Source organism: Salmo salar, chromosome ssa04, assembly GCF_905237065.1.
Source record: "Salmo salar chromosome ssa04, Ssal_v3.1, whole genome shotgun sequence".
Classification (NCBI taxonomy): Eukaryota; Metazoa; Chordata; class Actinopteri; order Salmoniformes; family Salmonidae; genus Salmo; species Salmo salar.
The window spans coordinates 85,757,962-85,770,461 of record NC_059445.1 but is presented as its reverse complement, the minus strand read 5'-3'; the positions used below and the strand labels follow the sequence as shown (position 1 = coordinate 85,770,461).

At 42.3% G+C, this 12,500-nt stretch overlaps 1 protein-coding gene across 1 annotated transcript in view; it reads right to left on the bottom strand.

Moving 5' to 3' along the window:
* The window catches only part of rxfp2a (relaxin family peptide receptor 2a), a 148,204-nt gene that overhangs the window by 60,416 nt on the left and 75,288 nt on the right, over positions 1–12,500 (bottom strand). Inside the window, exons 9-10 of the mRNA XM_045717434.1 lie at positions 8,283–8,357; positions 2,100–2,171 (exon numbers count right to left, since the gene is read on the bottom strand). Coding sequence (XP_045573390.1) covers positions 2,100–2,171; positions 8,283–8,357 — 147 coding nt within the window. The remainder of the gene's footprint in view (positions 1–2,099; positions 2,172–8,282; positions 8,358–12,500) is intronic.

Genomic DNA, 12,500 nt, shown 5'->3' with positions numbered 1-12,500 from the left:
TATTTAACTAGCTATCAGGTAGACTAGCTAACTATCTTAGCATGCTGTTAATAAGGTTGGTGGACTTTAGAAAATAAAGCAGTAATAATAACTAAATCTACTGAATAAAGACACACATTCCTTTCAATCTTTCACCCCGAATTTTTATCAGAGATGCAGAGAAGCATATTTATTTTTATTATATAACAAAAAAAAAAACATTAGCCAGAAAAATAACAGACAGATCAAGAGGAAGAAAAATACTTTGAAAAAAACTTGGTTGAAATGTAATCTGGCACCTTATTAATGATAATATCAGGATATTTTGAGTATTATTAATTACGATGCCATGATATGTGCCTGTATTTATAATGTGTGGTCTGATCCAATGTAATGTGTTGTAATGTTGGAGGTAATGTTGAGGTAATGTTGAGGTAATAACCATGTAATGTGTTGTAATGTTGGAGGTAATAACCATGTAATGTGTTGTAATGTTGAGGTAATAACCATGTAATGTTGAGGTAATAACCATGTAATGTTGAGGTAATAACCATGTAATGTTGAGGTAATAACCATGTAATGTGTTGTAATGTTGGAGGTAATAACCATGTAATGTGTTGTAATGTTGGAGGTAATAACCATGTAATGTGTTGTAATGTTGGAGGTAATGTTGAGGTAATGTTGGAGGTAATAACCATGTAATGTGTTGTAATGTTGGAGGTAATAACCATGTAATGTGTTGTAATGTTGAGGTAATAACCATGTAATGTTGAGGTAATAACCATGTAATGTTGAGGTAATAACCATGTAATGTTGAGGTAATAACCATGTAATGTGTTGTAATGTTGGAGGTAATGTTGAGGTAATGTTGGAGGTAATAACCATGTAATGTGTTGTAATGTTGGAGGTAATGTATGTGTGTAATGTTGGAGGTAATAACCATGTAATTTTTAATGTTGAGTAATGTTGAGGTAATGTTGGAGGTAATAACCATGTAATGTGTTGTAATGTTGGAGGTAATAACCATGTAATGTGTTGTAATGTTGGAGGTAATAACCATGTAATGTGTTTTAATGTTGATGTAATGTTGAGGTAATGTTGGAGGTAATAACCATGTAATGTGTTGTAATGTTGGAGGTAATAACCATGTAATGTGTTTTAATGTTGGAGGTAATAACCATGTAATGTGTTGTAATGTTGGAGGTAATGTTGAGGTAATAACCATGTAATGTGTTTTAATGTTGGAGGTAATAACCATGTAATGTGTTGTAACGTTGAGGTAATGTTGAGGTAATAACCATGTAATGTGTTGTAACGTTGGAGGTAATAATCTGGACGTGTGTCACGACTCGGCGCTCGGCGTCCTACTAGCTGCCACCGATCCCATTTTCCCTTTTTCGTTTGTGTCTGTCTGTTTTTTTCACACCTGTGTTCAGTTTAGTTGATTTCGGTGGGTTTATATACACCCCGTTGCAGGCTAGGCTTTGTGCGGGATTATTTGTTGTGTATTTACATGTTAGGGGTGCGTGCCTGCACCACGGAGTTTCGTTTATATTTTCGGTAAATGTTTTACCGTGTGCTTACGAGACTTTGTTTGTGGAGTCGAGGTTTCTCCTCCGTGTGCGTAATTTATTCCCTGTGAGTGGCGACTACGTTTGTGCGTGTTTTTCCCCATTGTGTTTGTATTGTGCCTTCAGGACCGCCGGATTAAACGTTGTGTGCCACTGGAACTTATCTGCTCTCCTACTTCCTGATACCCCCTCCCCCTCCCCTTCCTACTTCCTGATACCCCCCCCTCCTACTTCTGATTCCTACACCCCCCCCCCCTCCCCTTCCTACTTCTGATTCCTACACCACCCCCCTCCCCCCTCCCCTCCTACTAGGAACAATTGTTAGATTGATATGTGTGATTGACAGGGTAAGAGGTATGCTTAGCCAGAATACTAGATGTATTTTTCATACAGAAGAAGTTATAATGATTATAGCTCTAGAATGCGGGGGGGGGGGTGTATTCAAATCCATCATCATGTATTTCGTGCCACCCCCCCTTTCTAAAGTAATGGGTTCATGATGCCCCTGAGTACACACACACAGAGACACAGACACACATCGGTACTTACAGTACAGTGAGCTGGCTGCAGGTCATCAGAGTGGAGTGGTTGATGGTTAAGACCTGGTTCCCCTCAAAATCCCTGGAGAGAGAGAGAGAGAGAGAGAGAGAGAGAGAGAGAGAGAGAGAGAGAGAGAGAGAGAGAGAGAGAGAGAGAGAGAGAGAGAGAGAGAGAGAGAGAGAGAGAAGGAAAGGGGAGAGAGAGAGAGAGAGAGAGAGAGAGAGAAGAGAGAGAGAGAGAGAGAGAGAGAGAGAGAGAGAGAGAGAGAGAGAGAGAGAGAGAGAGAGAGAGAGAGAGAGAGAAGGAAAGGGGGAGAGAGAGAGAGAGAGAGATAGAGAGAGAGACAGAGAGAGAGAGAGAGAGAGAAGGAAGGGGAGAGAGAGAGAGAGAGAGAGAGAGAGAGAGAGAGAGAGAGAGAGAGAGAGAGAGAGAGAGAGAGAGAGAGAGAGAGAGAGAGAAGGGGGAGAGAGAGAGAGAGAGAGAAGGGAGGGAGAGAGAGAGAGAGAGAGAAGGGAGAGAGAGAGAGAGAGAGAGAGAGAGAGAGAGAGAGAGAGAGAGAGAGAGAGAGAGAGAACATTAGTGTACACTTTTACATCACACACGGTCAGGCTGACCGCTGGCTAACATTCTCCTTATCTTTGTCTGCAGCAGGATACTAATCTAATCCCTTCGAACTGGAGGGATATATAGCTGTGTGTGTGTGTGTGTGTGTGTGTGTGTGTGTGTGTGTGTGTGATAATAATAATTTTTCTGCAGAAGATAATAACCTCTTAAAGTCAGTCTTTCTGTCTTTGTTTTTTCTAATAATGGGATGGATTAGTGCTGACAATCAAATTATTCTGATTATTATGATACATACTCACTAGGGATAAGACAGAGAGACAGAGAGACAGAGAGACAGACAGACAGAGAGACAGAGAGACAGAGAGACAGACAGACAGACAGACAGACAGACAGACAGACAGACAGACAGACAGACAGACAGACAGACAGACAGACAGACAGACAGACAGACAGACAGACAGACAGACAGACAGACAGACAGACAGACAGACAGACAGACAGACAGATAGATATACAGATAGGATGGAGAGATAGCCCTGTTTAGGGCTATTTGGCCATAAACAGAGAGTACACAGTGGCAGAATGACTGACCCAAACTTAAGGAAACCTTTGACTATATACAGACTCAGTGAGCATAGCCTTGCTATTGAGAAAGGCCGCCGTAGGCAGACATGGATCTCAAGAGAAGACAGGCTATGTGCAACACTGCCCACAAAATGAGGTGGAAACTGAGCTGCACTTCCTAACCTCCTGCCAAATGTATGACCATATTAGAGACAGATATTTCCCTCAGATTACACAGATCCACAAAGAATTTGAAAACAAACCCGATTTTGATAAACTCCCATATCTACTGGGTGAAATACCACAGTGTTCCATCACAGCAGTAAGATTTGTGACCTGTCGCCACAAGAAAAGGTCAACCAGTGAAGAACAAACACCATTGTAAATACAACCCATATTTATGCTTATTTATTTTCCGTTTTGTACTTTAACCATTTATACATCGTTAAAACACTGTATATAGACATAATATGACATTTGTAATGTCTTTATTCTTTTGAAACTTCTGTATGTTAAATGTTTACTGTTCATTTTTATTGTTTATTTCACTTTTGTATATTATCTACCTCACTTGCTTTGGCGATGTTAACACATGATTTCCATGGCAATAAAGCCCCTTGAATTGAATTGATAGATAGACAGATAACTTCCACAAAGCTGTGATCTGAGAGACAAGGCAAAAGGAACATAAAATTCGACATACCAATTAGGATCTGGCTAAAAATACTTGAATCAGTTATAGAACCCATTGCCCTTTATGTTTGTGAGGTCTGGGGTCCGCTCACCAACCAAGAGTTCACAAAATGGGACAAACTCCAAATTGCGACTCTGGATGCAGATTTTTGCAAAAATGTCCTCTGTGTACAACGTAGAACACCAAATAATGCATGCAGAGCAGAATTTCGCCGATACCCGCTAATTATCAAAATCCAGAAAAGAGCCGTTAAATTCTACAACCACCTAAAGGGAAGCGATTTCCAAACCTTTCATAACAAAGCAATCACCTACAGAGAGATGAACCTGGAGAAGAGTCAACTAAGCAAGCTGGTCCTGGGGCTCTGTTCACAAACACAAACAGACCCCCACAGAGCTTCAGGACAGCAACACAATTAGACCCAACCAAATCATGAGAAAACAAAAAGATAATTACTTGACACATTGGAAAGAATTAACAAAAAAACAGAGCAAACTAGAATGCTATTTGGCCCTAAATAGAGAGTACACAGTGGCAGAATACGTGACCACTGTGACTGATCCAAACTTAAGGAAAGCTTTGACTATATACAGACTCAGTGAGCATAGCCTTGCTATTGAGAAAGGCCACCGTAGGCAGACCTGGCTCTCAAGAGAAGACAGGCTATGTGCAACACTGCCCACAAAATGAGGTGGAAACTGAGCTGCACTTCCTAACCTCCTGCCAAATGTATGACCATATTAGAGACACATATTTCCCTCAGATTACACAGATCCACAAAGAATTAGAAAAAAATCTAATTTTGATAAACTCCCATATCTACTGGGTGAAATACCACAGTGTGCCATCACAGCAGCAAGATTTGTGACCTGTTGCCACAAGAAAAGGTCAACCAGTGAAGAACAAACACCAGTGTAAATACAACCCACACGCCTTTGGGATGAATTGGAACGCCGACTGCCTAATCGCCCAACATCAGTGCTCGACCTTACTAATGCTCTTGTGGCTAAATAGAACCAAGTCCCCGTAGCAAAGGGAGGACCAACACCATATTAATGCCTATGATTTTGGAATGAGATGTTCGACGAGCAGGTGTCCACATACTTTTGATAAAGTAGTGTATGTTTAGCAGATGTTATTGCGGGTGTAGAGAAATGCTTGTGTTCCTAGCTCCAACAGTGCAGTAATATCAAACAAAACACAACAATACACACAAATCTAAAAAGTATAGAATTAAGAATTACATAACTATTAGGATGAGCAATGTCAGAATCACTAGTATAAAATATACACTGCTCAAAAAAATAAAGGGAACACTTAAACAACACAATGTAACTCCAAGTCAATTACACTTCTGTGAAATCAAACTGTCCACTTAGGAAGCAACACTGATTGACAATAAATTTCACATGCTGTTGTGCAAATGGAATAGACAACAGGTGGAAATTATAGGCAATTAGCAAGACACCCCCAATAAAGGAGTGGTTCTGCAGGTGGGGACCACAGACCACTTCTCAGTTCCTATGCTTCCTGGCTGATGTTTTGGTCACTTTTGAATGCTGGCGGTGCTTTCACTCTAGTGGTAGCATGAGACGGAGTCTACAACCCACACAAGTGGCTCAGGTAGTGCAGCTCATCCAGGATGGCACATCAATGCGAGCTGTGGCAAGAAGGTTTGCTGTGTCTGTCAGCGTAGTGTCCAGAGCATGGAGGCGCTACCAGGAGACAGGCCAGTACATCAGGAGACGTGGAGGAGGCCGTAGGAGGGCAACAACCCAGCAGCAGGACCACTACCTCCGCCTTTGTGCAAGGAGGAGCAGGAGAAGCACTGCCAGAGCCCTGCAAAATGACCTCCAGCAGGCCACAAATGTGCATGTGTCTGCTCAAACGGTCAGAAACAGACTCCATGAGGGTGGTATGAGGGCCCGACGTCCACAGGTGGGGGTTGTGCTTACAGCCCAACACCGTGGAGGACGTTTGGCATTTGCCAGAGAACACCAAGATTGGCAAATTCGTCACTGGCGCCCTGTGCTCTTCACAGATGAAGCAGGTTTACACTGAGCACATGTGACAGACGTGACAGAGTCTGGAGACGCCGTGGAGAACGTTCTGCTGCCTGCAACATCCTCCAGCATGACCGGTTTGGCGGTGGGTCAGTCATGGTGTGGGGTGGCATTTCTTTGGGGGGCCGCACAGCCCTCCATGTGCTCGCCAGAGGTAGCCTGACTGCCATTAGGTACCAAGATGAGATCCTCAGACCCCTTGTGAGACCATATGCTGGTGCGGTTGGCCCTGGGTTCCTCCTAATGCAAGACAATGCTAGACCTCATGTGGCTGGAGTGTGTCAGCAGTTCCTGCAAGAGGAAGGCATTGATGCTATGGACTGGCCCGCCCGTTCCCCAGACCTGAATCCAATTGAGCACATCTGGGACATCATGTCTCGCTCCATCCACCAATGCCATGTTGCACCACAGACTGTCCAGGAGTTGGCGGATGCTTTAGTCCAGGTCTGGGAGGAGATCCCTCAGGAGACCATCCGCCACCTCATCAGGAGCATGCCCAGGCGTTGTAGGGAGGTCATACAGGCACGTGGAGGCCACACACACTACTGAGCCTCATTTTGACTTGTTTTAAGGACATTACATCAAAGTTGGATCAGCCTGTAGTGTGATTTTCCACTTTCATTTTGAGTGTGACTCCAAATCCAGACCTCCATGGGTTGATAAATTGGATTTCCATTGAATATTTTTGTGTGATTTTGTTGTCAGCACATTCAACTATGTAAAGAAAAAAGTATTTAATAAGATTATTTCATTCATTCAGATCTAGGATGTGTTATTTTAGTGTTCCCTTTATTTTTTTGAGCAGTATATATATATATATATATATATATATAAAAGACATGGAGACATGATCTGATTTGCCGAAGGGAGGGCGGGGGAGGGAGGGCTTTGTAGGGCTTTGGTCTAGAGTTTTTTAAAGTGCAAGTACTGGAAGCGATATGTTGATAGAACTTCGGTTGTGTTTTCCTCAAACTTGCTTTGTTAAAATCCCCAGATACAATAAATGCGTCCTCAGGATATGTGGTTCCCAGTTTTCACAAAGTCCAGTGTCGTTCCTTGAGAGCTGTTGTGGTATTGGCTTGAGGGGGAATATATACGGCTGTGACAATTACCAAAGAGAATTCTCCAGGGATGTAATGCGGTCTGCATTTTATTGTGAGGTTTTCTAGGTAGGGTGAACAAAAGGACTTGAGTTCCTGTACATTACCTCAATTACAGTAGTTAATCATGAAACATACACTACTTTCAAAAGTTTGGGGTCACTTAGAAATGTCCTTTTTATTTTTTTATTTTTTTATTTTACCCCTTTTCTCTCCCCAATTTCGTGATTTCCAATTGGTAGTAGTTACAGTCTTGTCTCATCGCTGCAACTCCCGTACGGACTCGGGAGAAGCGAAGGTCAAGAGCCATGCGTCCTCCGAAACATAACCCAACCGCACTGCTTCTTGACACAATGCATATCCAACCCAGAAGCCAGCCGCACCAATGTGTCGGAGGAAACACTGAACACCTGGCGATCTAGTCAGCGTGCACTGCATCCACAGGAATCACTAGTGCGCGATGAGACAAGGATATTCTTGCAGGCCAAACCCTCCCTAACCCGGACGACGCTGGGCCAATTGTGCGTCGCCCCATGGGCCTCCCGGTCGCGGCCGGCTGCAACAGAACCTGGGCTCAAACCCAGAAATCTCTGGTGGCACTGCGACGCAGTGCCTTAGACCACTGCGCCACCCGGGAGGCCCCTCAAGAAATGTCATTTTTTTTAATAGAAAAGCACATTTTTGTCCATGAAAATGACACCAAAATGATCAGAAATACAGTGTAGATATTGTTAAGGTTGTAAATGACTATTGTAGCTGGAAATGGCTGATTTTTAATGGAATATCTACATAGGCGTACAGAGGCCCATTATCAGCAACCATCACTCCTGTGTTCCAATGGCACGTTGTGTTAGCTAATCCAAGTTTATCATTTTAAAAGGCTAATTGATCATTAGAAAACCCTTTTGCAATTATGTTAGCACAGCTGCAAACTGTTGTTCTGATTAAAGAAGCAATAAAACTGGCCTTCTTTAGACTAGTTGAGTATCTGGAGAATCAGCATTTGTGGGTTAGATTACAGGCTCAAAATGGCCAGAAACAAAGAACTTTCTTCTGAAACTCGTCAGTCTATTCTTGTTTTGAGAAATGAAGGCTGATGTCTATCGGCGCCAACTGGATGGATAGATAGATAGATAGATAGACAGATAGATAGATAGATAGATAGATGTATACTCAGATGGGAAGATACATATATATATATACTCACACCCAGCTGAGGTTAGGTGTGTGGTGACAGAGGCTGGGCTGGGGTAGCTGCACGAGAGACGTATTCACCATGGAACTGGGGAGAGAGAGAGAACACGCTGTTGTTTAGAGAATATACACACACAGACACACATGGATGGACGGACACACACACACACACACACACCCACAGATGGAGGGGCACACACACACACGGACTCACACACACACACACACAACTCTGGGACCTCCTTCAGGAAGACCCACACCTGGGAGCCATATTTGGAGAGAAAAGAAGAGCACAAAGACACACTCAGAAAAAAAGGCTTCCAAAAGGGTTCTTTGGCTGTCCCCGTTGGAGAATCCTTTTTGGTTCCAGAGAGAGAGAGAACCCTTTTTAGGTTTCATGTGGAACCCTCGTTGGAAAGGGTCCTACATGGAACCCAAAAGACAGTGTATTTTTGGGGTATCTGTACTTTACTATTTATATTTTTGATAACTTTTACTTTACTACATTCCTAAAGAAAATATTGTACTTTTTACTCCATAGGTTTTACCTGACACCCTAAAGTACTCATTATATTTTGAATGCTTAGCAGGACAGGAAAATGGTGTAATTCACACACTTATTAAGAGAACCCCCTTGGTCATCCCTACTGCCTCTGCTCTGGATGACTCACTAAATACACATTTCATTTGTAAATGGTGTCTGGGTGTTGCCTCTGGCTATTCGTAAATAAAATACATTAAAAAAAATACATAAAAAAAATCATGCCATCTGGTTTGCTCAATATAAGGAACGTGAAATGATTTCAACTTTTTTCTTTTGACACTCAAGTATATTTTAGCAATTACATTGACTTTTGATACTTAAGAATATTTAAAACCAAATACTTTTAGACTTTTACTCAAGTAGTATTTTACTGGGTGACACGATTAAATGTCTTACTCACATCGGCCACGGCGAGCTAAGGTATCTCTTTACTTTTACTCAAGTATGACTATTGGGTACATTTTCCACTATTGAAAATAGGATTCTTCAAAAGGTTCTCCTACTGTTGAAGAAACCCTTTTAGGTTCGAGACAGCACCTTTTTTTTTCTAAGAGTGGTGCTGCCTTGGCAAGACTACAGTGTCACGTCCTGACCATGGTAAGCTGTTATTTTCTATGGTAGAGTAGGTCAGGGCATGACAGGGGGTGTTTTTCTATGTTTTGTATTTCTATGTTCAGGTTCTAGTTTTCTATTTCTATGTTGGGTTTGTTTGGGATGATCTCCAATTAGAGGCAGCTGGTCCTCGTTGTCTCTAATTGGAGATCATACTTAAGTATTTTTTTTTTTTTTTTTACACCTGGGTTTGTGGGATCTAGTTTTTGTATTGCTCAGTGAAGCCTGCAGAACGTGACGTTCGTGTTTTTGAATAGTGTTCTGAGTTAATAATAAATATTTTATCATGAGCACTCAACACGCTGCACCTTGGTCTACTCCTTTTGACGAGCGTCACATATAGAGATTATGTAATGATGAAGTTCAACTTGTCAAACTGTTAATCGGTGTACAGTAACAGGTGTCCAACCAGCTCTCACAGTCTCATGTCAGAATTAGACGTTCATTCATGTTTCTCAAATGTCAAAATTGATCCAAACGACAAAATTTTGAAGTGTTTAAGGTTAATTTTAGGGATTAACTCAGAATGGTTGAGGTAAGGATTACGGTTTGGGATAGGCTTAAAACAAAAATATCAAAAACACCTTTCTATCACTGGATTCAAACATGCAACCTTTGGAACCAGAAGCAGATGCTTACGCCGATCCTCCGTCGTTGTCCACAACACACTAGAAAAACTGAAACCTACTTGAAGGTAACAGAGCTTACTGTTACCCCTAGTGGCCGGTTTCCACATCCTCTTCCGACCGCCTCAGACATGGATGGACGTCGAATACTGACTTGTATCACGGGTGACCTGGCTGAGTATGTCACAAAACGATTTGACTACACGAACGTCAATTTCAAAGGGTAGTTCACCAACTCGAAACTAGGAACAATTCAGCCATTCATAAAACAGAAAAAACCTCCAAGGGCGCTAACTTTTTAGAAGCAGTAGTTTACTACGCCTGCCTTTGGTCATTACGACGCAAGTTTGACACCCGGTCAGGGATGGGGGACTTTCTCCGCCCAATTCGCTACGCTACTTCACTTGACTTGGGTATGGACGTAACATAAGCGCTGATTCCTTCTGCTTCTCAAAATGGACTGACAGCTAATAGATAATGGTTATTGTGGTAACACTTTATTTGGATAGTTCATCTGTAGATGCTCTACACACTATCTACAGATCAGTAACATTACAACTGTCTGCTAACCCTAACCCTAGCCCTAACCTTAACCCTTATCCTAACTATAAACTTAACCCTTATTCCAAACCTAACCCGAACCGTAACCTTATCAAGCAGTTGATCATCAGTAGATAGTCAGTTGATTATCAGCAGATAGTCAGTTGATTATCAGTAGATAGTCAGTTGATTATCAGCAGATAGTCAGTTGATTATCAACAGATAGTCAGTTGATTATCAACAGATAGTCAGTTGATTATCAACAGATAGTCAGTTGATTATCAGCAGATAGTCAGATGATTATCAGCAGATAGTCAGTTGATTATCAGCAGATAGTCAGTTGATTATCAGCAGATAGTCAGTTGATTATCAGCAGATAGTCAGTTGATTATCAGCAGATAGTCAGTTGATCATCAGTAGATAGTCAGTTGATTATCAGTAGATAGTCAGTTGATTATCAGCAGATAGTCAGTTGATTATCAGCAGATAGTCAGTTGATTATCAGCAGATAGTCAGTTGATTATCAGCAGATAGTCAGTTGATTATCAGCAGATAGTCAGTTGATTATCAGCAGATAGTCAGTTGATTATCAGCAGATAGTCAGTTGATTATCAGCAGATAGTCAGTTGATCATCAGCAGATAGTCAGTTGATTATCAGTAGATAGTCAGTTGATTATCAGCAGATAGTCAGTTGATTATCAGCAGATAGTCAGTTGATCCTGAAGAGATAGTCAGTTGATCATCAGTAGATAGTCTGATTATCAGCAGATAGTCAGTTGATTATCAGCAGATAGTCAGATGATTATCAGCAGATAGTCAGTTGATTATCAGTAGATAGTCAGTTGATTATCAGCAGATAGTCAGTTGATTATCAGCAGATAGTCAGTTGATCATCAGTAGATAGTCTGATTATCAGCAGATAGTCAGTTGATTATCAGCAGATAGTCAGTTGATCATCAGTAGATAGTCAGTTGATTATCAGCAGATAGTCAGTTGATTATCAGCAGATAGTCAGTTGATTATCAGTAGATAGTATGACCATCTGTAGAACATCTTTTTTTTCTTTAGCTTTTTTTATTTTCTCTCTGTTTTTATCCCTCCTATCTCAATATCCCTCCTATCTCAATATCCCTCCTATCTCAATATCCCTCCTATCTCAATATCCCTCCTCACAAGTCAATATCTCTCCTATCTCAGTATCTCTCCCCACCTCCCAGAGTCTCTCCCCACCTCTCAGTATCTCTCCCCACCTCTCAGTCTCTCTCCCCACCTCTCAGTATCTCTCCTCACCTCTCAGTATCTCTCCTCACCTCTCAGTATCTCTCCTATCTCAGTATCTCTCCCCACCTCTCAGTCTCTCTCCCCACCTCTCAGTCTCTCTCCCCACCTCTCAGTATCTCTCCTCACCTCTCAGTATCTCTCCTCACCTCTCAGTATCTCTCCTCACCTCTCAGTATCTCTCCTCACCTCTCAGTATCTCTCCTATCTCAGTATCTCACCCCACCTCTCAGTATCTCTCCTATCTCAGTATCTCTCCCCACCTATCAGTGTCTCTCCCCACCTATCAGTATCTCTCCCCACCTATCAGTATCTCTCCCCACCTATCAGTATCTCGCCCCACCTATCAGTATCTCGCCCCACCTCTCAGTCTCTCTCCTATCTCAGTATCTCTCCCCACCTCTCAGTATCTCTCCTCACCTCTCAGTATCTCTCCCCACCTCTCTGTATCTCTCCCCACCTCTCTATCTCAGTATCTCTCCCCACCTATCAGTATCTCGCCCCACCTATCAGTATCTCGCCCCACCTCTCAGTCTCTCTCCTATCTCAGTATCTCTCCCCACCTATCAGTCTCTCTCCCCACCTCTCAGCATCTCACCCCACCTCTCTGTCTCTCTCGTCTCTCAGTAT